Consider the following 27944-nt stretch of genomic DNA (forward strand, 5'->3'; position numbering starts at 1 on the left):
GATAAACGACTATGCATGGACATGTAGTAAACGGCACACAGTTATTCCAAATCTTTAATCTGTTTTTTAATTTAATTATCAGGTTGTGCACAATCTCAGCTGTCATTTCCCAATGATCAAATCACAAGCGGTTGATATGTACCAAGGTTGTATTGAGATGAAACAGCCTTGTACACAAGGAGTGATCACTGGTCACATTGAATACCATATGGAGCCAGAGATTCATACTCAGTTTGAGTTTACCTTGACTTTGCTTCTCTTGGATTTTATGAGGTATGTTATTGAAATATTTTAAATTACAGTTTGTTTTAAAATGCCTTATGAGAATTAGAATTTTGAGGAACGGGAGGATCTAAGCATGTTTGTGTTATTGTGTGAAGGCTCCTGTGCAGACCAAACCGTTCGCAAAATTGGTAATTATTTCAGTGGTGGTGGGGATTTAGGGGTTGGTGGTTTCAGAGTTGTGAGCAGGTGGTGGAAGATGTTTTAATGTAATTACTAAGCGTGAGGATTTTGTTGGTGAAAATTTCATGAAATAAAAGATCATCTTTGGTGGGTTAAGGAGGCTGAAAAACTAGGCTTAGGTGTTGCCAGTTTTTTTACAGGTTTATAACTTATTTTGGAGCAGTTCTCTGTTTCTCTGGTACATGCTTGGATATAGGTTTCTTGGCCTTGGTACAAGTGGCTTTCTAGCTACTGGCATGTACCTTGCAGAGTTGGTAGTCAACTGAAGTTGGGATTTTCCCTGTCGTCTCTTGGCAGCTGCACCCCTGAATGCTTAGTGCCCAGTCATCTCATTGAGCTATTTGTATCTTTTGCTTGAGTTTCACTTTTTAGGGGTGGGGGAGAGAATTGGTAAAGCACATTGATAATACTGATGATAAAGAATGGTTGAAAATAATGTTGAGAGAAGAAAGATTTGGCTTTGAATGGCATGCAAAACCATCACACAGTTCCAACAGTACTAGTTCTATTTGCTATAGGCTTCAAGCCATCGGAGTGACACATTTATTTAGAACTGAGGTAATTGATGATGGCGAAATGGATGCTGTAACGGTTAGTCGAGGATTACTGTTTATAGTGAAAAATCATAAGGTCTGGGATCAGTTAGAAAAATATAAACAAGGTGTTTCATTGTGTAAGTTGTTTTTGAGGCCTGACTGAATTCAAGTTTATCCATACTCTGAATAGTTGCTTAAGCATATAGGTTGAAAGGAACAAATACTAGTTTCTTTGAGGATATGAATATCAGTAATATGTGCAGACGAGGTCAAGTAGTTCTGTGTGGAAGGAGTGGAAGTTGCTGTCATGGGATCATAACGTAAGATGCTGGTGAAGGAAGTTTACATAAGTAGGAGGTATTCATATTAACCTTGAATGCTGTGAAATCATGCCAAATGATGGTAACTCTTCCCTTGCATTTTTTTTTTTTTACACCAATTGTAGTAATTATTGGGAAGAGCGTCATCAATGTATGGTAGAGAATAGTGTTTGAAACAGGTCTTTGTGATAACCAGTAGATGAGGTGATAATTCCAGAACAAACTCATTTAGGCTAGTGAAAATGTTCACTTCTGTTTTTAGAATGGGTGGTAGGTTGCTAGTAGGAAAAAGTGTCTAAGGAGCTATACATAGCTCAGACAGAATCAATGGGGATGATGAAAGAGTTAGTTGAGGTTGCGATAGTTAGAAAAGATGAGGAGACACAAATGCTTCCATTGGACAAATGAACTTGTTGTTTTATGTCAAACAAAAAGCAAGAGCCAAATGAAAGAACAACTTGATTGGAGTGTTGCAGCTATCTTGTTGAGAAAGCTAATTAAAAAAAAAATGTGTTAAGTTTTGAATAAGCAAATTGCAATGCACAGTAATGCATAAATCAATGTACCAATTCCCAACTCATCCAACCCCTCCCTCCCCACCTGGCCCCCCCCCCACTCGCCCCAACCCGGCATGGCAATGAGATTTCATCATTTAATAAAAGAAACATGAGCATCACAAGAGAAGTAGAGTATTACACAGTGAACCATGGCAATGAATACAGTTGTGGTATCGATCATTTGTCTTAGTACAGCGCAGCCCGTAAGTAATCACAGTCTCTCAGATCAGGGTGGCTTAACCGATATATAGTGAGTGGGACCCAAAAATCTTTAGGTCGTGAAGCTTCAGCGTAGGCCTCCAACTGATCCCTGCAGTAGAGTAAATCATGAATCCATTTCTTAACAGTGGGAATAGATTCGGCACCCGTATTCAATGCCACAGCCCTTTTGGCCATCAGATTCGAGACTGCAACAATTGACCGGTTACAGGGCATGAGACTCCTAACGCAGCCTAAAAAACACACATCCGGAGTGCAGCGCACAGGCTCCATAACAACATCCGCTACTACCTTTACCACCTTTGTCCAAAACTCAAATACACCAGCACACGTCCACACCAGGTGCAGAAAATCAGCGTCTGCCTGTCAACACCTCACACAATTAGCATTCTCACGCAGCCCAAACTTACTTAATTGCAATGGGGTATAGTACAATTGGTTCAAAAACTTAAAGTGAATCATACGGAGGTTACAGTTTGATGTGAGGCGCCCGGTTAGTGCACAGCAAGTTTGCCACTGTTCAATCGTTAATGCGGATCCTAGCGCCGCACTCCATTTCAGATAAGAGGGGTGGTCCCCGGGCTCATTTTCCCTTTGCGAGGCATTATAGAGCCTGGTAATTAGGCCTTTTGTCTCGGTTCCTGCTAGCACCACCTGCAGTGCTCGTATCAGCCTGGGTTCTGCTGGGAAAGCAGGGTATATATCCCTAACCGCTTGCCACGCCTGGATATATACGAAACCCAGCATAAAGCTGCGACATCGATCCCCTTGAAAGTCCCCCAATGTAGTAATTCCTGCAGCAGCTAGCTCCCGTAACGCAAGTTTCTCCTGTGCCGCCAAAATATCCGGATGTGCAGCAAGAGGCAGTGACTGGGCATACAGATCAGGAAGCTGGGACGTCTTAGCCAAGGCCCTCCAGGCCCACGCTGTGTAAAGAGCAGGATTTATTTCGGTTCTAGGACTGCCCATGCCCCCAGAGAGGATAGCTGCCTGAAGTGGCAAGGGGAGTACAGCATCCGCCTCTATCGCAGTATGGGGTTGAAAACGCTGTGGAAAGTGCCAATAGTGCGCAACATGCGCTTGTACGCAGAGATAATAAAGCCGTAAATCCGGCGCCTCAAAACCACCGCGATCAAAGGGCTGCACCAAGACATCCCAACTGCATCTGGGTTTCCTACCGCCCCATACGAAAGTGAGCAATGCAGATTGAAGAGTACGGAACAATGCAATGTTTAATCTGATCGGGATATTGGCGAAGAGATAGAGCAATTTGGGCAAGATAGTAATTTTTATTACAGCGATTCTATCAGCTAGTGAAAGAGGCAAACAAGTCCACCGCTCCATCTGCTCAATTATCCGTGTGATTGCCCGGCCATAGTTCTCAGTGATCACCTGATCCAGGGTCTCGGTGCAACCATATCCCTAGGTACTTCACCGGATACTGAGTCCACGCCAGCGGGAACTCCATTACCACCTCTAGGGTTCCAGCTGTGAGCGGAAATACAGTAGATTTTGCCCAATTAATCCCCAGGCCTGAATACCTCTCAAACATAACATATTCCCGAAGAAGTGCCAGTAGGTAGGTGGCAGGCTCCCTCACGTACAGCAGCATATCATCCGCATAAAGGGAAACCACCAGTGGTCGCTGACGAAAGCGCAACTCAGTCGCAGCATGTCGCTGCCAAAGTTTACAGGCCAACGGCTCGAGCACGAAAAGCATTGGTGACAAGGGGCAGCCCTGACGCGTGCCCTGCTCTATAGGGAAAGGTGAGGGAACCCATCCATTAACGCGCACACGTGCCAGAGGCGCAGTGTAAAGCCCCTTATCCACTGCAGAAAGAACGGAGGAAGGCCCATTCTAGTGAAGACAGTAAACATATAATCCCACTGAAGGGAATCAAAAGCCTTTGCTGCGTCCAATAACACAGCAACTGCCTGAAAGTCCGGGTCAAAGTAATGTAGTGTGGAAAACACCGTACGCAAATAATGTGCAGTGGATCTAGCTGTCAAGAAAAAGACTGATCAGGCAGAACCAGAAGAGGGACAAGCAGCTGCAGCCTAGAGGCTATCTTTTTCGCTAATATCTTGGCATCTATATTAATTGTAGAGAGAGGTCTACAGGAGTACCATCAATTGGCAGTCTTATCTGGCTTCAAGAGTGTCACCAAGAGAGCCTCTTTAAGGGTAGGTGGGAGTTTTCCCTCATCGTATGCCTCTGCATACACCTCCAGCAGCCGAGGTGCCAATTCATCCGCATAAGCCTTTTAAAATTCACTGGGTAGTTCGTCTAGCCCAGCAGCCTTACATGTGGGAAGAGACATTATGTCTATCTTTACATCTTCTACATCAAAGAGCTGTGTAGTGTATTCCCTATGCCCTTGGGACAACCACCCCAGTGCAACGTCGTCAAGATAGGTGTGTATCTCCGTTTGTGGCACAGTGGCCCCCTTCGCATATAATGTAGTGTAGTACTTAACAATAATATCGCTGACCTCGGAGGTTGTATAATGAGCCACTCCATCTTCATCCAGCAGTTCAGTGATACAAGCCTGACTACGCGGCGCCGCAAGTTTCTGGGCGAGAGACCTACCCGGGCGACCCCCTTCCCCATTATAACGAGCGATACTGCGCCTAGATCTGTGCAATAGCTCTTGATCCACGGTGCTGTTGTGTTCCGTGACAAGATCCCGTATGGCAGCTAGCCTTGTGGAGGAAAGGGACTTATCGTACTCGCGTTCTAATGTAGAGATATCTGCTGCAAGCTTATGTATCCTACGTCTAATATCCCGCAACACTCCAGCCTGCGCTCCTATACAAGTGCCCCTGATCGTAACTTTAAATGCTTCCCACAGCACCCCGCACTGTCTACCGTGCCCCTGTTTTTCCTAAAAAAAAGTACGGATTGCTTCCTCAATAGTCTGTCTAAACACAGGATCCGTCAACGAAGACGGCTGCAGTCGCCATGTGAAGGGTGGTCGTTCACAAGTTGGGACCTGTAATTCAAGCATCACCGGGGAGTGGTAAGATAGTGTTCGTGCCATATGACTAACTTTCAGCGTCCAAGTACAAACAGTCGCAGAGATGAGCCAGTAATCTAAGCGGGACCACGTCCCGTAAACAGATGATATGAAGGTGCTTTCCCGCTCCCCCGGATGTTGAGTGCGCCATACATCATGCAAGTTACCAGCCTCCATGACCCCGAGTAGCATCTCTGATGCCTGCTTAAGCCTGGTTGCACTGCTGCCCATACAATCAAGCGCTCCATGCAAGCACACGTTAAAGTCGCCCGCCCAGATAATCTCATCTGATGGGAACGCGGTTATGCGGTGCCATACATCTGTGAAAAAGGAGGGATCATCCACATTTGGTCAATAAACATTCACCTGTAGTACACTCATGTTACCCAATTGACCATAAACCATCGCCACTGTCCCTGCTCATCCATATCAGATGGCAAGACAGTAAATAGGACTCCTTTCTTAACCAGAATCATCACGCCCCATGAGTAGGTAGAGTAAGATGAAGCAATTCGCACTCCTGCCCACCTGGCACCTACATTGCATTCAGAGGATCCAGTAAGATGTGTTTCTTGAAGGAGTGCCACTTGCTCATCCATCCTATCCAAGTATGTCTGCACTGCTTCATTCTACCACTCATAACGCCTCACACCATGATACACACCTAAAAGACCATGTTTCCTCAAGTCTTGTGTCTGCTATTTTGCGATGCATCTCAATATCCCATGTCATGTAGATAACTAATGCCAATGCCATACCTTGACCCTCTGCCCCCCCCACCCCCTTCAGCTTCCCCAACTCACCAAAGCCATCCCAATTTGATTCAACTTGCCCCAACCAAAGACAACAGAAAAGTACTTGTTTGTGGGGTACACCCATTTGAGGGGGGGACGTCGGAGCGCTACTAACTTCCCTCCTAACTAGCAGGAGGCGGCTGAGCAGGTCTAGGAACTGTGTCACAGTGACTATGCTAGTTCCCCCCACTCCCCCCCCCCCCCCCCCCCCCCCCACCGTGTGCAGTCCATTTTGAGCTCAGCGTCGTAGGGGAGCACAGTTATAAAAGACATTATGTGTCCATAATACAGTTAGGGAAAGCAATAAACAATAGTCCAGTTATAACATGACATATTCCTCCTCCACTGCTCTTCATCGCTTCGCGCCGCACTGAACTCCCGCCGACTCCGCTTCAGCTGCTTCGCATGTTCAAGGGCCGCATTGGGATTAGAGAAGATTTTTTAATCTCCATCGGGGCCAATCCTCAGTCGAGCAGGCTAGAGCATCGCATAGGGGATCCCTTCTGATTTCAGAAATTTTTTCACATTCCCAAATTCTCTGCGGGCAGCCTGCACAGCGATAGTAAAGTCAGGGAAGAAGGCCAGAGCATTACCCTGGTGGGCAATGGAACCTTTATCTCTGGCTATCCGTAGTATGGCATCACGGTCCCTGTAATTTAACACCCTAGCTATAATTGGTTGGGGTGGAGCCCCTGGGACCGGTCGCGCCGCAAGGGAGCGATGTGCACGCTCCACAATAAACACAGTGGACAGCTGTTCAGTACCAAAGATATCTTTGATGATTTTCTATGAAGGTCTCCATTTTTCCAACATTGGTGGATTCCGGCAGCCCAGTGAGTCTTGTGTTGTTGCGCCAAGACCGCGCCTCTAAATCCTCATTCTTGGCCTGAATGAGGGCCAGGACCTTTTCCATATTCAATGTCTTACCTGCAACATCACTCAGGCCCTCCTCTGCTGCAGACACTCGTTGTTCCACCTCACTTATGCGGGTGTTTTGTTTCTCCAGCTGCGCAGACATATGGTCCAGGCGATGGTTTACCGCTACCATAGTGCCCTCAATAGATTGCAGGCTGCGCTGCTAAGGGCATCAGCCTCAGAGTCAGAGGCTGCTTTTTGTGTCGTCTTCGTTGACTTTCGTACCTCAAAAGTGAGACGCCGCTGTGATTTATCTGTTCACCCCATTGTCAACCACAGTAGCGGGAGCAGCCTGTGTACCAGATTGAGGAGACACCAAGCGCCGGCACTCTCCGCAGATTGGTGCCAAATACTGGGTACACAGTCAAGAGGTAGAGAGCACACTCATAGAGACAGTACCCAGGGGAAGTCAGCCGGCACCAAGCAAACCCCCTGCAAAGCTGCACCCAACCGTGCGGCAGGTGAAAAAAGAGAGGCACCCACACTAGGCTGCCCTGGCCCCCCGTCCAAGAGTGTCCGCTCAACACAACTCCACCTGCTCGCCCCACTCAGCCAGCCAGAGTCCAGGTGGCCAGACCAAGAGATCAACAGTCGGTCGTGCACCTACCGATTATTCGGCCATCTCAGGGGAATATCCAGTTATCAGACGATCTCAGGCAGTGGGGGAAGCCACAAGTACCAAGAGCACCATCGGGGGACCAGTGCCACAATGCAATCTATACTCTGTGGCTCACAGGCGGACCGCACCAGGCCCTAGACTATTAGTACAGCTATGTCACAGCCAGCGCCAATCCACGTGGTGTGGAGCCTCTATTCAATGTCCTAAGGCACCACCACTATGAACCACCATCCACCGTGCCAGGCGGTGCTCAATCCACACAGTCGCTTCTTCACCTCCGGGCCCAGCAGCTCCTTTCCTCACACCAGCAGCTACTTCAATATATCCAGGTCTACGCTGCAGTGTCAGGCCACACTTATGGGCACAATATCCCACAGATCGAGAAGGCCGCAGGAAGAGGAGAGATCTAGTTCACTGCAGGCAGTGCCCCCAGACTTTGTTAGGCCGTGGCTTGCAGAGCGCGACCAGCACCCCCGGGCTCACACCCGCCTCCGGGCTCACACCCACCTCCGTAGCCACGAGCCCGGTCAGGTCTAACCCCACTCACCGCAGTCGGCACCAAGAGGTTTCGATTGGTGACGGGCACCCTCCAGTCAGTCAGGGTTACAAATCCGTGTTCTGGACCGCCGCAGCCTCTCGTCACTCCGCGAGTCTCCAAACCGCGTGGCAGGTCCACAGCACTCCAGAGGCAGTTAATCCCACGGCTGGCTACCCCAGCCACAGTAGATGGCACTCTGCGCCGGTGTCCTCCGCAGCTCTCGGCCTGCAATTCTCTGTCAGGTGGGACAGCTCACTTGGCAGCGGCTGCAATGGCAGAACTGCACTTCAAGGCCACACTGCGGGCGCCATCGTGCCTGCACTCACTCGAACTTCATCTGTTCTTGGTTGGCTTTTGTGTTACTTTGTCATTTTCTTATATATTTATGGTTAAGAGGGTGCACATGGACTTTTTCATTGCAACTGCCAATCTAAAGGCACCAGGATTGTGCAGTTTGGTAATACAGGATGATACAGGATAAGAAATAATGAAAGTGTCAATCAAAGAGGGTGGTGATTGATTCAAATGGTATTTTTTTTCTACAAAAAATAAAAGTTGACAATTGACAGTATAAAACACTGGCTGCCTAAGAGATGGTCGCTTCTGTCGCAGATTCTGAGATGTAGTAGAAGTAGCCATGATATGATAAGCCATGTAATGAGCTTTTGTGCCTCCGTAGGACAATTCATAAATATAGAGGAGGATTAAAGAGTTAAAAAAGGAGAAACAGCAAACAACTGCATACATTAATCCTTCACTGCTCCTTCCGAGGCAATCCCAAGATAGGAAAAGACAAAAGAATGAAGCTACCCCCGTCCCAAACCCACATAGATCAGTACACTACATGTGGGATGAGCGTCAAGGACATCGCTCTGGCTAAAGCCCCTCTCCCGGACGGAGACCTCGTTACGATACTACAGGCCATAAAGTTCTCACAAGACTCAGTAGAAACCAAAATAGGGGACGTACGCGTAGACCTAGCACTCATATGGCAAGACCCCCGCAATGCCACTTCCCACATAACCGAAGCTGATTCCCTGATATCCACAGTGGAAGATGACGTAACATGCCTGAAGGAGCCGGTCATGCAGCTGCCTACCCACAAGAGCAACCTCCACAGGCGTGTGGAGGACACTGAAAACCGCTCACGCCGCAACAACCTCCGCTTGTTGCGCATCCCCAAAGGGGCACAAACCACACAGGTAGCCACCTTCGTGGAGGACTAGATTAAATCATGGGTGCCATTGGCCTCTCTTCCATCATGGTTTGTTGTGAAACATGCTCACCGTGCCCTTACGCCCAGGCCACCACATGGAGCCCCACACCGACAGATCATCACCATAATCTTCAACTTTAAAGACAAGGATGCCATCCTGCAAGAAGCCTGCGTCCATCCCGCCCTGTGGTATCAAAGAAACAAGGTGATGATCTTCCCAGACTACATCAAAGAGGTACCGGCACAAAGGAGATCATATTCCGCAGTTGAGCAGGAACTGCATGCCCTCAACCTCCAATATCAACTTCTATTTCCGGCCCGACTCAGAGAGGTTTTCCAAAACAAGACCCACTTCTTCGAAACCCCGGAGGCAGCATGGACGTGGGTGACCACAGAACGTCCACTCCACTCAAGGGCAGCCGCTCCCCATCTGCCCCCCTGATGCTTCTGACAACAACTAAATATACTGGGTCCTGCAGACGACGCACCCGTTCCTGTAGGGGACTCAGTGCCCGTATGATAGTCTCCGCCTCACCTGCCGGCACGTCCAAAAGAAAAAAATTGATCACCGGAACCCAGAGGAGTGTCAAATCTCTCATGGAGTATGAATAATGCCAGTGAATTAGCTGCTGGAAACCTCCCTACATCTCCAGCAGCGTGGGATAGGTTGATACCGACCTTCCGCGAAGCACAAAGATCTGAACAGGAATCCAGCATTTTAACTGATCCTGCTCCATCCTGTTACATGGATGGGTCTACCACTTTGTTCCTGCATCAAGCTTTGTAGTTTTAGTTTGTGTTGAGTTTTATTGTCTGGGCAACAGATGCTTCTTCAACAGAAGTATAGGGTGAGGGGTTGGGAGGGTGGACCCTTGTCCCTGTTCTTATGGGTTTTTCCTTTAGTTGTAGCGCTTAGCACGATACTCTTGTTACACATGTGCACCGACCTCTATCCAGGGCACAGCGTCTACTGACCTTCCCTGGCCTTAAAAAATCAAGTCTGATAGATTGCTGGAACGGACGCCCTCACACCAGTGCTTAATTTGTGCCGGTGCTTAGCACCGGCACTTCCTTATCAGGGCCGGGTCTACACTCTACACCTATCTGCTCCACTTGGTGGTGACATATTGGATATTGCATTGATGTATTTATTTCAGTTTACCTCGACGCAGCCACAGAGTGTTGTTCTCATGACCGTCTCTACTCCCGAGTGAGTGTCGCGGTCCGTAGTGGTGTTGCTGGACTTGCGGCTGTGAGACTGAGCCGAGGCTGAGGCAAGAGCAGGTAGTTAGATTCATGAAAAATCAATAAATGTGTATTGAAGGCGGCCCTTAGTTGAGTGTTGCTGCCGGTGCCTAGTGGGGGGCCGCGGGACACTAATTCATTGCGCTGGATTTTGGTGCATCCGGGACAGGGACTGTTCGGCAGCAGACAGCATGCGCAGATTTTCTTCATATTGCCACGCCCCGGCATACCCGCATGCATGCACCCCACCCCACTGCGAGTCAACCTTTCAACGTTACTAGCAGCAGCACCAGGCCCGCCTAACGGAACCACTCATGTATAGTGAGGGCACCTGCTGAATGCGCCACTCGGCAGAGATAAGTTGCGGTACATGGAACAAACGCGGCTGCCTATTACCGGGCACAGGAATTCTTCAAGCACCTTGAACTGGTCTGTCCTCTTCGACCTTTGGGTGGCGCCGCTGCACTATTGAGAATTACACATTATTCCCAGTGGAAAATGTACAGACTATAGTCCGCTCTAAACAGAAGGTTATCCGTCAGTCTCATTGGGAATATTCCCAATGAGACTGACGGGTAACAATAGATAACTGGAAAGCGGCGATATTTTGCCGTTTAGAAGGTAAATACATTAGTGTCGTTGAGGGATAGTGTGGACCGAAAAAATAGACGAACTTACTTGCGCATTCATAATACCTACCCATGCAGCCATAAATTCTTTGATTCTACTTCTATGGCCGCGTGGGTGGCAGCTAATGCAGTGTTCACCGTTTGGGTCCTGTGATGCAGCATGGGTTGGGTTCCTTGGGCCCTAATGCAGACACTTAATACGGATCTGCCTTTGAAGTAGTGATTAAAAAATGTAGAGGTGGACTAGCCACTCAAAGCTCGAGCCAAGGTCGAGCCTGAAGCCTGGCTCTGTCTCAACTCGAGGTCCTGTTGGAACCTCGAGCCGAGCTTTCATATGGCTTCTGCTTGCCCCCCTCTACCCAGGATGTGCCAACTTTGCAGCTGGGGAACCCCGTTGGAGTCTCGGGGTCCACTCAACATCCTGTGATTGTGAACAAAGCGTTTAATATCTCCATTGCCTATAAACAATGAATACGACCTTGTGTAATGTAACTGGTGCTCATGTAAAGCGTGCCAAGTTCGCGCTATACAAAAGCTGCAGCAAGGTGAAAACAAAGCCTTAAAATAGAAAAGACAAATAGATACCTATTTACTGGCTGATTTGTACAAAGTAAATCCGGAAAACCTTTGAAAATTGCGGCTACCAGCTTAAATTGTGTGACCATAGGCAAATATTTTATTTTACCAAAACACTTTTTTTTCTTTATTACCGTGTATTAAAGCCCTTTCAAACGTGACTTCAGGATACCAGTTTTACAAAAACCTATGGTGTTTGATTTAATAGGACTATAATGCTGCTCTAAAATAATCTGGGTTATTTACAGGGTTTACATGTTCGTTGTCTTGTCGCTTAGTTCACTAATGGTTTATGTTTAGAAACTATTACTTTTAATAAGTACTTTGCAGTGCAGTTCTATAATCTAACTATTAATGGCAAAGCTTCCACATGGTAAAGAAATACACTTTTTTTGAATTTTTAAGAGACCTTATAATAGTTTACATAATGTTTGTTTTATGATTTACATAGCAAACGTTTTCCAGGGCTCGGTCCGTGCACAGGCTTTAAAATCTGAGCCAGACCCGCAGCTCGGCTCTGCTCTCCCTGTCAATTTCTCCTGTTAGCGCCGCCTAAAATGGAAGCAACTGCTAACCATGAAAGTGGGCAGATGATGTCGCTTAAAGGCCAGTGCTGCAGACTTCGGAGCTAGGGAACCAGGTTCAAGTCTCCTCAGTCAGCTCAACATCCTGTGATTCTGGGCAAATCACGTAATCTCCCCGTAAATTAATGTGTCCTTAACTGGTGCTCATGAAAAGCTCTGATATTAATCATTAAGTGCTGTGTTGATGATTAAGTTCTCATGCTGAGCACTGGAAACCACCAGCTCAAATTAAGCACTGAGTAAAACTCGGGCATAAATGGGCACTCTTAAAACTACAACTAAGCCTAGAGAGGGAGCAGAGGTTTAATAGTCAGCTTAACCACTCTTTTGGCAAGGGGAAACTGAAGAGGGATTCACAGATAAGGCAGCTCAGCCCAAGCTTAAGTTAATAGTCATGTTTTTTTAGTATTCTCCAAATTGGTGTCTTGCAGGTAGATGACAGTGCATCTGCACAAGACGTTCATAGTTTAAATCTTGATATGTATAGTAAATGTAACACTTTGGATAGTGCCTTCAGAAGAGGACAGAATAAATGAAAATCAAAGACAACAGTTATACCATACCTCTTCTTGGGTGAGGCGTGGGTGAATGAACGGTAGGTAAATGGCCGTAGACCTAGAAAAAGTCGGTGCGGGGCTTTCAATGTCGTTTCTCACAAGCTCCTTTCAAGGGCTGATGTGAAGTCAGCTAGCACGGTTATCTTAACAGAGTTGTTGTTTTTTCCAAGTGTTACACTCTAGCTTTCCTAGTTTGATTGTAAAGGCTGTCCTTTGCCCAGGTTCTGTGCTGATGGTTATCTTATGTTTCATATGGGGACCTACAGTCCAAAATGATTTCATTACAAGACTGAGGGTTGAATTACATATGGTTCTTCTTTACATTAAATTATAGCAGCAAAATTTCACAAGCATATTTAAGCTAAGAAATTCATCAAAACATGAGAAGATCAACACTTCAGTAAAGTTAACTTACTAGGGGGCCGATTCACAAAGGGCCTTCACACTCGTGGCAGAGGCCCCGCAGTTGTGTCAATAGTGCCCGCACTCATGGTGGGGGCCTCGACATTCGTCGTGGGACCTCCACAATGAGTAACTGCAGTGGGGAGGTCCCTCCACAAGTGCACCCTCTGCCATGACTGCCGGGAGTGTGGAGGCAGTATGTGAATTGGCTCTTAGGTGTTCAAAATCACGTATCACAGAGGGTCCTATGGCATCACTGTCCTTGGGTAAATAGTCGTGAATAAGAGAGACAACTTCCTCTTCTTTGCTTCTCTAGCAGAAAATAAATGTCTCTTTGTTATTCATCTTTTACTCTTCACCATTTTAATTTGTTCCTTGTAACAATATTTTATACTTTCAATGTGGTTTACGGGGTGGGGTTAGGGATATATAAAAAAAAAGGTGAGGGTGGGACGCCTAGACTCGGTTAAAAATGGCATACCCCTGTATTGTCCTTTCCGCAAATTAGCACATATAGCACTGGAATTGTCCCTTTTCAATGCATTAGTGATTTTAGCTAATTTATTTCAAAATTGTGCTTTAAATGCACATTTGATTTTATCTTTTTAAAAATTTTCACAGGGCAGGGAAACCTATCCAAACCTTACTATGAGGTAGGCTTCCTTGCTGAAATTCAGATTGGGTATTACATCTGACTTTTTGCAGTGCCAGTTGTGGATGTGGGTGAGGCTAATAGAGTAAGTGGGTGGAGCCAGTTGAGGGAATGGGTGGAGCCTCAGACAAACATTTAAGCACCTGCACTTCAAATTTTACAAATTAAGCACTGCCCCACACACATACACCCACTGACATGGCTACACTCCACTATGAGGGAGGGGTCCTACGAGTCCTCTCCTGGAATGTCTACAGGCTCCTTGACAAGGTGAAAGGCACGGCGGTTCTAAAGTATTCACAGAGGTCCACCCCAGAAATACTCTTGCTGCAGGAATCGCATCTCCTGGGAAACCACTGTCCCTTTCTTGCACGCCAGGGTTTAACATGGTCTGGCACTCTGATTCTCACGGGGTTCCTGAGGGGTGGCAATCCTTATGCAGTGGTCCCTTTCCTTCACAGCTATCCTGGAGGTCAGAGATCCTCATGGCTGCTTCGTAGCCATTACGGGGACTCTGGGGGTGCCACTCTCAACCTGATGTCACTCTACATGCCTCCAGCGACCCTTGAGCCAACCCTTTGTGCCATCATAGATGTAATATCCTCCCTTCCCCAGGGGCTGACAGTGGTTGGAGGGGATTTTAATGCAGTCATGAAACCCGCTAAGAGCGCCACCGGCACACCCTCCTCCCACAGAAAGTGCCAAACGACTTTCAGACTAGGCCTCCAGACTAGGCCTATGCGACCTGTGGCCAACATGGAATCCCAGGACACTCCAATACACCTACGCCTCTGCGGCGCACCATACCCACACCCGCATTTACCTACTATTTATGCCTGCCACAGAGTGCCGTGCGGTCATCAATATCCAAAACCAGGCTCGTGGCATATCCAATCACTCTCCACTTATGGGGTCCAACAGGAGCTCCACATCCCATCTGCGGGAAGAAATATGCCATGCATCTCTTGAATCTGCCAAATTGATGTGGAGGTCCTCCACTGCCGAGTTTACGGCTGGGGTGACAAAAATGGCTAACTGCTCCATTGGCTGGCCTCGGCCCCCCCAGGCTAACCGGATAGTTCCGGAGATCCTCGAAAACCAAGGATGCACACACCGCACCCCTGCAGCTCTCGCACAGTCCTTTGCTAAGGGACACCAGAGTCCGGTTCCCATTTTCTACAAAATATCCCCCTCCTAAGGCTGTGGAAGCCAGAAACACAACATCTGGAACACCCCCTCACGCAAGAAGAAATTGAGGAGAGAATCTCATTGGTCACTTCTGGGTAGACACCTGGCCCAGTCAGATTCCTGGCAGAGTATTATGCTGCATTCAGAGAAACCCTGGTGCCCTATCTCCATGCTCTGTACGGCGAGGTGGTTGAGAAGGGCGCCTTGCCCCCAGAAATTGCTATGGCCACTGTTGTGGTCATTCCTAAAATGAACCTCCCCTCGGCCACCGGTTCGGACTACTGTCCGATCTCCCTCATCAATACCGTAATCAAAATCTACTTGACAATCCTGCCCGCAGGTTTTAAACCAGTACTTGACACCCTCATAAATCCCGACGAATGCGGATTCATGCCGCAGTGTAGCGCAAGACATTGCCTGAGACAACTAAATGTGGCGCTGGCTCACCGCCACCTTCTCTCTCCATACTTCGCTTTACTACTGATCGACTTTGAAAAAAAAGCCTTTGATACGGTCGATTGGCAATACTTGTGTGCTGGAGTGCGTCAGATTTGCCCCACACTTCAGAAAGCTGGTAAGGGTGCTCTATTCAAACTCATTAGCCAGGGTCCTTACAAATGGAGAACACTCGGGGGTCTTCCCTATTAGAAGCCGCTATTGCAATAGAGTTGCTCGCCAGGCTCATCTTTCCTGATGTGCAAATATGGGGGTGGTGATGGCAGGGGACCCATGAAGATCGCATTGCTCTATATGCAGATGACGTGCAACTCTTCCTTGCAGACCCGGCGCACTCTGGTCCCCAATGCATCCGTGTCCTCCGACTGTTTGAAGCGGCGTCTGGCCTGCACCTGAATCCAGCCAAGTCAAGTCTGGTGCCCGTCCACATGTAAAGGGAATGTGTGGAATGGCAAACAAATATCCCCATATGACATCTCACCTTTAAATATTTAGGCATCTGAGTTGCGCTTCTACCAGAACTCCCCTGGTCACTCAATATTAACCCTCTAACCACAAGAACAAAAGTGGACCTCTGCAATTGGCAATCCCTTCCCCTTAACCCCCTGGGTAAGATCGCCCTGTTCAAAATGATTGTGCTTCCTCGGTTCCTATACATAATCCAGAATCTCCCACTCCAACTCCCTCGCAGATGGTTCTATGAATTAGGTAGAATGATCAAGGCATTCCTCAGGGGAAATTCGAGGCCACGCATGGCTCTTACCACTGTCATTGGGCCCCGTAGTATGACGGGGGAATGGGGATGATGAACCTTTCCCTATATTAAATGGCCACCCTGGTTTACTGGAGGGTCGTCTTACCCAGCCTACTAAATGGAACTGAATAGCCTCTGGTTCTCCCAGATCCAGGCAATGCTATACAGGGCCCTATCCCTCACACTCTCCTGGTGGTGACTGTGGCGGCTCTACTTGCATGGCTCATTGCGTTACGCTATACTCGCTGGGAGGCTAAACTAATGTTTCAGACGCCCCTGTGTCATGGCACTGAGCTCAGGGGAGTTCGGACGCTGGAGGGAGATCGGAAGTGGGAACTGATCAGGATCACGCACTCGGAAGACATATGGATAGGGGGGCACATACACTCTTCCAAGAACTGCAAAACACGTAATTGCTACATTCCACCCAGTTTTATAAGTACCTGCATCTCCGACATGCTATTTTCCAATAAGCCCCAGTGGGCACCACATTTCCAGAGTTCAGCCCACTAGAAGCTAAAACCTTAATGAGGAATCTGGGGGGGGGGGGGTCTTGTGTGGTCTCAGATCTATCGCTCACTGGTTAACAACTCCCCTTCTAACTTAGATTATCTGAGGAATTAGTGGGAGCAATGGCTGGCCCCTCTGGAAGATGAGAGGACCAGAGAGATGCCCTGATGGCTCCCCGAGTTATCACCATTTCTGGCTGGCTTCGCCTAATTCAAATATACTACCTCCTTTGCACCAACCTTACACCCATCCATCTGCTTCAAACTGGCTTTCTTCCTGCCCCCAATTCTCCGTGGTCTGCGGATTTCTACCTCATGGTCTGGTCCTGTACTAACTTCACCCAATACTGGTCAGCATTAGCAACAGAGTTGAGTGCCATACTGGGCTGGGAGGTCCCATTTAATCCAGTAGTCCTGTTACTGGGGGTTATGGAGTAACTGGATGGTTCCCAAACTGATAAAACACCCCTGGGTGTGGCCATGATGTAGCAAAAAGGAACATAGCAGGCCACCTGGAAAGACCCCGCCCCCCAGCTATCTCTAAATGTCGTAGAGGAGTGGACTGGTGCTCCACGCAAGAAAAACCAATGTATGTGGTGAGGGGATGTCCTACCAAATATGATCGTGTGTGGGGCAAATGTTTGGAATTGGCGAACTGAAGGAATCTTAACCGAGGGGAGGTGGTCACCAGCACTCATGTTGCGGGCATTCCGGGTCTGTCTACATAGGGTAATAACTAGGGACAATATGGGAATTAGCTATATGCTACATTGTAATGAATTATCATGCTATTGTTTTTAAAAAACAATATACATTGATTATAAAAAAAAGGAGTGTGCTGTTTACAGGTAAAAGAGAAGTCGATCCATCAGCTCTGTACTTTCTTACCGAACTCTGTATTGACTTTGCTAGGGCTAAGTACTTGGCTAAAAGTACCTTAAACCTACTGCCATTAAAACACATGGAGCAAGGCATTGGCTTTTTCAGCCTTTGACACAGAGAAAAATAAATGGCTTCTAACAGCAATATCAGAAATTGAAATCCCTGACTGCAAGGAAAGCATTGTAGGCAATAATGAAGTAAATCACTTACTAATTGCATAATCTATGTACAGCGGTGTATATGGCTTGTAAACAATCTTTCTAATCATAAAAAGACTGTGGGAGCTTTTATAAATGTGTTCTTTAGAGCGTGTGGAAACTGGCCTTCACGAAAAACTGATAAAACGAATCAATTTGCCTGCTAATGTTACGGTTGGTGGTGGTTGTGCAGCATTCAGTTATCTTATTGTGAATTTATTAGAGTTCTTCTTGATTACTGTTGACTTACTTATTCAGTTGTAACTAAGGAGCCTATATGCGGTAATACTGAAGTGTATTCAGTCAGTCAAAATAACTTTATTCGGTGCCAAGACCACAAAAGTTTGTAAACAAGCATTACATTAAAATTAACACATTCTTAGTCATAAAAGCACATATATTAAACATCGTCGTCCTTAAAATGTCATAATAATTAAAATTGCACATTAAAAAAATATTTTCCTTCCTATTTATGTACTATAATTCATAACGCTTTCTAATAGCCATTGCAATTTTTATAAAATTTGACACGGCAAAACAGATAGCAGAGCTAGCCAATGATTGCATATATTGGAACCCATCAACATATGTACACGGCCGAATGTCCTTTAAAAGTGGTGCCAAAAATCTTCCCCTTGGTTCCTTATAAAGTGAACAGAATAGAATAATGTGCAACGTGCTCTGGGTTGTCGTGTGGTCACAGGGACACGGGATAAGATTGTCGGCCCACCCAGATTGTCTTGGAAATGCTACTAGAAAGTGCAGAGTGCCTAAACGAAATCTAGTTAAAAAGAATTGTGTCTGTATATTGGTAGTAAAGGTTAAATAAAATTGCTGGTCAGCCGTAAATGAGCAAATGGGGCCAGTCGCTTCAGAATGCGTATGACGTGAGGTTGCCCAGGTGGAATGCGCCTCTTTTATGATAGCCTTAGCATTTGTGTGGATACTCCTTGGATTATCAAAATACTCTCCTAGACCAATCTCAAAAAGCCTTTCCCTCACAGAACAGAGCCAGGGAATCGTCAGTGCCTAGTCCAAGTTGATGCAATCTTCAATCACCTCCCTAGAAAACATTAATTCTCTTGTAGGGGATTTCCGTGTATAGTCTTAATCATGTGAATAGTCCCGCCCATGTGCGTGGACCCCGAAGCACTTTATTAGATGTATCTTCTTAAGTTGTCATCATCTGCCTTTCTTCAGGAAAGCCTGCATAGACACTTAAGAGATAAAGAGACAATAATGCAGTCTAACTAACTAGGCTACACTGGCCATTACTTCATCTTGAAGTGAAAAAAGATAGCCAGTTTACTTTTAAATGTAGTAATTTTACTGAGTTTTAACACATAGAAAACTCCCCTTCACAAAACTCCTTTTTTCATGATGGAGATGGAAGGTTTGGACAGAGAAACCCCCATAGGCTGCCATTATATGTCTGTAAATGGATACTGCGCCTTTCAGAGTCTCCAGAGACCCCCGGCATCCCATGATGCACAGCCAGTGGCAGTTACTTTCTTTTATTTTTTCTGGCTCCTGCTAGTAGGACCCTGGAGCATTGAGCTCTACCTATTTTGGTTTTTTCTTCAAGAATTTACTAAAGTATTGGAATTTTTGGTACTCACTCAACGTTTTTGGCCTGCATCTACCTTCTGCTGTTCTTTTTTGGCAGAATTTCCACAGTTTTCTTGTCATAATGGCTTCTCTGTTCGACAAGTGTCCTGGTAGAAAGAAGGCCACACAGAGTCTGTATCCTGTGTTTGCGTGTCTCTCATGTGCCTGACACCTGCTCTATCTGCAAAACCTTTTCTAGACGCACCCTGCGCGACAGGGAGAAGATTCGACTCCAAGGGTTGGAGCAGCGAAAGACAGAAGGCAGCATCTACAACTTCTGGGCAAGGAGAGGTGGAGACCTCTTCCAAAACCCATGCTTCGACCTCTTGGGGGCTCTCCAGTCGAAAAACGGCACCGGTTAAGGTCGACGTCGAGAGTAGGTATGACAACGATATGTTCTCTGTCGACCCAGAGCTCTGGGGCGAAGCGACGTCGACGCTCCATGTCGAAGAGCAGGTCGGCGAGATCTCGGCCGAGATCGCAGTCGAGGAGGTCTCCTCGTTCAATGTAGACGCATCAACGAAGATCGCCGTCGAGGTGTCATCGACGTCGATCGGTGTCACGGAGGCACCAGCGGTCGCCGTCGATGCAACACAGCCGATCGCCATCGATGTCTACGAGAAGGGAGACGTCGAGGAGAAGATCAAGGAGTCACCATCGACGTTCAGCGTCAAGGTACCGTTCCGGGACTGGCTCCGTAGTGAGCCTGTCGACGTCGACAGGGAGTTCACGGTCCAGACGACGTCGCCGTTCGCCATCGAGCAGTAGATCGACATCAAGGGGGAGGTCTGGCGTTGAGTCCAGGGCGCCTTCTTCGCAACCAGCTCGAAAGCGGAGGAGGCTGGTCTCTTATGCAGATTCGGAGTACTCCCGTACCTATTCACCATCAAGGACGCCTCCTGCTCCTCGTCAACCGGTGGCCCTTCCAACACCTCCACCGCCTCCACCTCTGCCTCCTCCACCACCACCACCACCTCCTCCTCTGCCGGTTCATCCTACGCCTCCTCCTCTGCCTCAGCCTGGGCCCACAGCTCCTCAGCCCTCGCGTCCTGCAGAGCCTCGCAGACCAAGGTCACGGTCTCGGGCCAGGCATCGTTCCCGTAGACACCGCCGGTCTTCCGTGCGATCTCATCGCCATCGCTACGAGAGATCTCGCTCCCAGCATACCAGGGACACGTCTTCCACGAGTACAGGGAGGTACTCTCCTACTCTAACGGACTCTCCTCCTCTAAGAGTGTCTCCCGTTGATGATATCACCACCTTTCAGGAGGTTCTGGTCAGAGGGGCGTCAAAGCTTAACATTCCCTTGTCCACTCCTGTGCCGTCGACTTCAGATATATTTGAAACTCTCCAGCAGAGACAAACATATCGTCCCCTGCTGCCGTTGGTTCCTGGCTTGGTGGAACCTGCTATGGAACTGTTCTTGACTCCATCTTCTATAAAGTCTGCACCTTCTAGGCTACAGAAGAAATACCACCCACCTGATTTGGATCCTGCCTTCCTCCGTCTGGACCCCACCCCGGACTCTGTCATAGTGGTGGCGGCAAGGAACCAGCATGCTACGGCTCGACTTCAACAGTACCTCCTGATAAGGAAAGCCGTAAGCTGGGTTCGGTGGGGAGAAAAGTATGCAACTCCGCAGCTACATCCGTGAAGGCGGCCAGCTCTACTGCCTTGCTGGGCCTGTATGACCGATCCCTGTGGGAGTCGCTTCAACTATTTGTGGACCTTCTGCCCAGGGTCAAGCGGGAAGATTTTCAGGAGATACTGAACGAAGGACTGATGGTTTTGAATCAAATCATCAGTGCTCCAGCGGATACTTCACTCCTGTCAGCCCACGGGTATTGCCACGGAGTTGCTCTCCGGAGGCATACCTGGCTCCGTCTTACCGCACTGAAGCCGGAGGCGCAACAGCGCATCTCTAATCTACCATTCTCTTGCACGACTTTCTTTGGCTCCCATGCGGATGACGAGATGGTCCGCATGAAGGCGGAAATGGAGACTTTGAAGGCTGTAGGTCTAGAGAAACCTAAAGAACAGCGAAAAACCTTCCGCCCCTTCCAACTGCGTTACTCATCCCAGAGGTTCCAACGATCGCAAGGTCGTCAGTCCAATCAACAACAGCAGTTTCAGCGGTCTTTTCAGCCGTGTCAGAAACGCCAGTCGCAAGAACGGTCCAACCAGCAGTCTGCACAAGGGAACAACGCCCCTGCTGGTTCCAAGCCCTGAAGGGTCACTTCCCTCTCTTCTGTTACCCACTCCGGTGGGGGAAGCATTCAAAATTACCTGGCAGAGTGGCAGAAAATAACTCAGGACAATTGGGTGCTGAATATTGTTACTCGCGATAGTTTCACAAGCCCTCCTCCGTCGATTCCTCCAACTGGCTCACACTACATGCTACGCGAGTTACAGAGGGAGGCCAACATCCTCTTACAGAAAAGGGCGATAGAACCGGCTCTGCAAGAAAGACAAGAACGAGTTCAGACCCATCCTCGACTTGCGACAGGCAAACAAATGGATTTGCAGAGAAAAGTTTCGGATGTTGTCCTTACATCAAATCTACCCTCAACTTCATCAGGGAGACTGGCTATGCGCAATAGATCTGCAAGACGCATATTTTCAAGTGCCCATAGCGAGGAAACTTCGCAAGTTCCTGTGATTCACCATAGGCAACAACCACTATCAATTCTCCGTACTTCCCTTTGGCCTGAAGTCAGCACCCCGGACATGTTCCAAATGCATGGCCATAGTTGCTGCACATCTAAGGAAGAACAAGGTGTTCTTCTACCCATATCTAGACGACTGGCTGATCAAGGCGGCTACGTCTCAGGAAGCGCAACTGCATTTCAATCAGACTTCCAATCTCCTCCTTCGTTTGGGCCTCCATATCAACCTCACGAAGTCTGTCTCGACTCCTGTCCAATGTCTACAGTACCTGGGAGCCACCATCGATACTCACACGGCAAACGTGTGTCCTTCGGAGGAGAGACGCTTCTCGATCCTTCGCAAGGCTCAGACTCTCATGACCATACCCTCCCTGACGGTGAGGAAGTTATCTTCTCTCCTGGGCTCCATGGCCTCCTGTATCTTCCTCACTCCAAATGCACGCCTCCATATGAGACCCCTGCAAGAATGTCTGTAGGATCAGTGGGACCAGAAACTGTCGGATTGAGAAGACAGGATTCAGCTGTCGCATTAGGCCCTCCAGTCCATCCGATGGTGGTGTTCTCCCCACAATCTCCTCTCGGGGATTCCCTCCCACAAGGACATACCGACGCAAACCATAGTGATGGATGCGTCTCTCCACGGCTGGGGTGCGCATTCCGACCACCTTCAGATACAGGGCACGTGGTCCCGGAAAGAGGCCATGTACCACAGCAACTTCCTGGAACTTCGAGCAGTTTATTTGGTGCTGAAAACCTTCCAGCTGTCATTTCAAACCAGTTCCCTGCTAGTCCAGACGGACAATACAACAACAATGTTCTATCTCAACAAGCAGGGGGGCTCGAGATGTTGAGCGTTATTTCGGGAAGCCCAGACCATCTGGAAATGGCTATTGGCCAGGAACCAGACCATCACAGCAACTCACCTCCCAGGTGTTCAAAATGCTCAGGCAGACGCTCTCAGCAGACTCATTCAAGAAATTCACAAATGGGTCTTAAACGATGAAGTGGTGCGAGACGTCTTCGGAAGATGGGGTACTCCAGAGGTCGATCTGTTCACTACCGCGGAAAACAGCAAATGCCACGACTTCGCCTCCAGGTTTTACCAACCAGGGACTCTGGGGAATGCACTGTGGATCAACTGGTCAGGCGGCTTTCTCTATGCTTTTCCTCCTATTCCCCTGATCCCGACAGTACTGATCAAGCTCTCACAATCACGGGCCAAGATGATCCTCATTGCTCTGGAGTGGTGGTTCACAGACCTACCCCACCGGTCTCTCCTGCCACATCTCCGTCTTCCATGCCAGCCGGACCTTCTAACGAAGTTTGACGGACAGATGGTGCACCCCAACCTCTCATCGTTGAATTTGGTGGCATGGCTCCTGAGTTAATTCATTACGGACATTTGAATCTCCTTCTGGACTGCATGGAGCTATTGAAGTAGGCCAAACGGCCATCTACACGCTCTTCCTATTTATATAAATGGGAGAGATTTTGCATCTGGTGTTCGTCTAAGAACGTGGATCCTACCTCCTGCAAGAAAGATGTCATCCTTCCTTACTTGTTACACTTAGCTCAATCTGACCTCCAGTTTCCTTTGATTAAAGTTCACCTGGCAGCTTTAACTACTTATAGAAAAAGGTCCTTCACAAACTTCCTTTTTTTAAATCCCAGTCATCAGAGATTTTCTTGAGGGATTGATGAAAGTGTTTCTTCTCCATTAGGCTTCCTTTGCCTCCTTGGGAGCTCAATGTGGTTCTTTCTCGTCTGATGAGGGAACCGTTTGAACCCATTCATAAGGCTTCTCTTCAGCATCTGTCTTGGAAGACTGCTTTCCTTGTGTCTATAACTTCTGCCCGCAGGGTTAGCGAACTACAGGCACTCTGTTGTCGAGAGCCGTATACAGTTTTTCATTCCTTTATGGTAGTGATGAGGACTAAGTTCCTCCCTAAAGTAGTTTCAGAAATTCACGTGAATCAAACCATTTCATTGGCTACATTTTTTCAGAATCCATCTTCTCCTGATGAGAGGTTGCTTAATTCCCTCGATTTCAGGAGGGTCTTGAAGTTCTATTTGGACAAGATTAAGGATATTCGTAGATCAGACCAGCTATTTGTAAACTATGGTTCGGTCCAGACTGGTCTAGCTACCCCCAAACAATCCATTTCTAGGTGGATTGTTTCCTGTATTCAGCTGTGTTACCAGAAAGCCAACAAGACTCTTGTGAGTAAGCCTAGGGCTCACTCTACCAGAGGTAAAGCTGCTACAGTGGCTTTACTTCGTAATGTACCTATTTCAGAAATCTGTAAGGCTGCCACTTGGAAGTCAGTCCATACATTTACTAAGCACTACTGCCTAGACAAGGGCAGATGCTCTGGTTGGGCAGGCTTCACTTCGCAATCTATTGGCACAATAGTGAGGTTATTCTCTGTTTCTTTCACCGCTGGGGTGTTGTTTTTCGGGATGAGCTTGCTAATCTATTCACATGATTATGACTATACACGGAAGTCCCCTACAAGAGAAGGAGTAGTTTCTTACCTGTAACTCCAGTTCTCTTGTAGGGGTATTTCTGTGATAGTCATAAGCAACCTGCGCTTCTCCCCGGTGGCAGAAACGGATGTTCCCGGTACTCAACAGGCATTGCTACTCTACGCCTTCAAAAAGAACTGAAAGTAACTGCCTCTGGCTGTGCATCATGGGATGCCGGGGGTCTCTGGAGACTCTTAAAGGCACAGTATCCATTTACAGACATATAATTGCAGCCTATGGGGGCTTCTCTGTCCAACCCTTTCATCTCTATCATGAAAAAAGGAGTTTTGTGAAGGGGAGTTTTCTATATGTTGAAGCTCCGTAAAATTACTAAATTTAAAAGTTACCTGGCTATCTTTTTTCACTTCAAGATGAAGTAATGGCCAGTGGAGCCTAGTTAGTTAGGCTGCATTATTGTCTCTTTATCTCTTAAGTGTCTATGCAGGCCTTACTGAAGAAAGGCAGAAGATGACAACTTAAGAAGATATATCTAATGAAGTGCTCCGGGGTCCACGCACAAGGGCGGGACTATTCACATGATTATGACCATCACGGAAATACCCCTACAAGAGAATTGGAGTTACAGGTAAGAAACTACTCCATCTTCCGACAACCAGATTTTGGCCCATAAGAGCAAGGGGGCGATGTCAATGCGATCCTCTACGTATTCCATCCCTAGCTCTCGGTGACAAAAGAGCGTGGGTGTGCTATTTGGGGTCATCAGTAGACTTTTCATAAACTTATTTTCCATAACTTGTAAAAAGCGACTTTTGTGGTGGCCCCAAACCCCTGCCCTGTTGGGCACAACCGACAAACATTTTGCTTTATATAGAGTAACTAACTCAGTCACCGGCTTGTGGCCTAGCTTACAGGCAAATCAACGCTGTTTATCTGCTGAGCTCTTGCAGTGGCGAGTGGTTCCCACTTCATCTCATTATTTAAAACATTCCTAAAATATGTTTTAAAAAAATTACCTTTTCAATATTCTTGCCCCTTACATTAAAATTGTAGGTTTTTGTCTTTTTAGGGCCACATACCATTACTTAGGCTTTTATAAAATTAACCTTTAGGTCAAGGGCTGACAAAAAAATCCGTAAAGGCATCAAGTGATTTTTGTAAGCTGTTGGCCATCAAAGCCATGAGTACAGTGTCATCCACATATGAGAGCAGAGGGACAGGTTTCCCTCCAATATGAGGGAAATCAATTTTCTTTCCCAATAAAAAAGGCCTCCAAACCATTAGTACAAATTAAAAAAGAGGAAAGTAGCTAAAATGCACCCCTGCCGAACACCTTCTGTGAAGACAATGGGCTTAGTCTTTTCCCCCTGTAGGACATATCTTATCGCCACAGTGGTATTTGCATGGAGTCTTCTCAGAAGCAAAATGAATGCTTCCTCTATTCCCATTTCTCCCATTCGCGCCCACAATTTATCCCTGTTAACAGTATCAAAAGCACTGGACAAGTCCATGAAGGTGAAGTGGCTGGAACCCCTCCTTGCCTTCATGTACTTGCCCATAAACAGGGACAAATTTAGGAACTGCTCGGTGGTGCCCAACCCCTTGCAGAAGCCATATTGGCTGTTTGAGATAAACCCCTTGACACTCGCCCAGGCCTCAAGTCGAGTGAGAACTACTCTCCCCAGCACCTTAACAGTGGCATTGATGAGGGAAATTGGCCTGTAACAAGCGGGGTCATCTCTGTTCCCCTTTTTAAACACAGGTACAACAATGGTCTCCTTCCATGATACTGGGATTGGACCAATCACAACTGAAGTGTATTCATGATCCTACAGCTAATACAAATAAGGTCATACATCTTTTTTTTTTTTTTCCTCATTTTGCAATACTTGTGTCAGGTTTTGATATAGGAGACCAGTGCAGCCATTACGATTTTCCTAGGCCAACAACTCAGGGTTTTTCCGACAGAGTTTTTCCTTGCAACTGGAAACCTGTTTATCGCCTAGGCACAATGGGGGAAACCGATAGCCCTTAGTCGTTTGGAGTATTGCCAGGAGTAAAATCATTGGACTTAATTTTGGTCACGAGAATTTTGAAAATGTTCCCATATTTCCCAAAAGTTATATTTTTTTCTAGGTCTTCCACTTCTATCCAATTTATTCACTCTACCAATTGATTTCCACCAGTCTAAATGGTTGGGTGGTGTGGCGCAAACCCAATTTATACATATTTCTCTACGTGCCAAAAGGATTAATACAAAAAGTAAATTCTCTTGCTTTAAGCCTAAAATGCTTGTATTTACCTCTGTTTTATGAATCCCAAAAAACACCAGTTCCATACTTACAAGAATTTGTTGGCCGAGGAGATACGTCAGTGTCTTACCAACTTTTATCCAGAAGTCTTCGAGCTGGGGGCACTGCCAGAACATATGGATGTCGTCCGCCTTGTCTTCGCCGCATTTTGGACATTTTTTCACTTGTTGTTGGCTTTTGAACTTTGAGAGTTTCTTTGGAGTCCAATAGGCTCTGTGAATGGTGAAAATGTGATTTCTCCTTAATGCGGCGGACTGGATAATACCCCAACATTTCCCCATTGATACTTGCCATATGTTCAGAAGATCTGTAGACGCCAGTGAGGTTCCCCAGGTCGAATCTGGAGTCATGAAGTTTTCTTCTCCCGCTGCTATTAGAGACCAGTACCACAATGAAACTTCTTTTTTCTGGGGACCAACTCCGAGCATTTTGAGCTCCAGCTGCTGGTTACCCTTAAGTGGTTCTGTTATTGAGTTTATCCAGCTTGATAGTTGATAATATTTGAACTTTGATAGGTGAGCTTCTGTAATTTCCGTCAACAAGTCCCAGCCGATTAGTGTGCCTTTTAGGATTACTTCCCCCCCAGTTCCGGATCCCTGCTCTCCTTAATGGTAAGGCCAGTTGATCTTTGAGGCAATCCGGAGTCCCGGGGGAGTCCCAAAGTGGGGCATATTGACTATAATAGGGGATTTTAATGGTTTTCCTGATTTGCAGCCATAGCTTAGCTGCCGACAGGAGGATTTTCAGTTTGATCTTTTTGAAGAATTTTTGGTGGCCAAATTTATATAGAAAATGTCCCCCTGTATCTACCATTGCTTGTAGATGTGGAGGATATACCTCATAATTTTGTAGAAGTATCCTAGTATGCTTAAATTGGAAGGCCTTACAATATTCTAGTATGTCTGGACTTGCTATGCCACCTTGGATTTTTGTTCTTCTAAGTTTTTTCCAAGCTATTCTCGGGCATTTGGAGTTCCATATAAAGCCATTTAATTCTCCCTGTAGTTTAAGTATGGAAGATTTGTTAAATTCTAGGGGAATTGCACT

General features: G+C 47.1%; 1 protein-coding gene across 2 annotated transcripts in view; it reads left to right on the top strand.

Annotated features, from left to right (window-relative positions):
* AP4E1 (adaptor related protein complex 4 subunit epsilon 1) overlaps positions 1 to 27944 on the top strand; it is a 417135-nt gene that overhangs the window by 386168 nt on the left and 3023 nt on the right. For both annotated transcript variants that reach the window (XM_085644188.1, XM_085644189.1), the window contains exon 19: positions 83 to 273. In XM_085644188.1, the coding sequence (XP_085500314.1) occupies positions 83 to 273 (191 nt within the window). The remainder of the gene's footprint in view (positions 1 to 82; positions 274 to 27944) is intronic.

Source organism: Triturus cristatus, chromosome 3_1, assembly GCF_964204655.1.
Source record: "Triturus cristatus chromosome 3_1, aTriCri1.1, whole genome shotgun sequence".
Classification (NCBI taxonomy): Eukaryota; Metazoa; Chordata; class Amphibia; order Caudata; family Salamandridae; genus Triturus; species Triturus cristatus.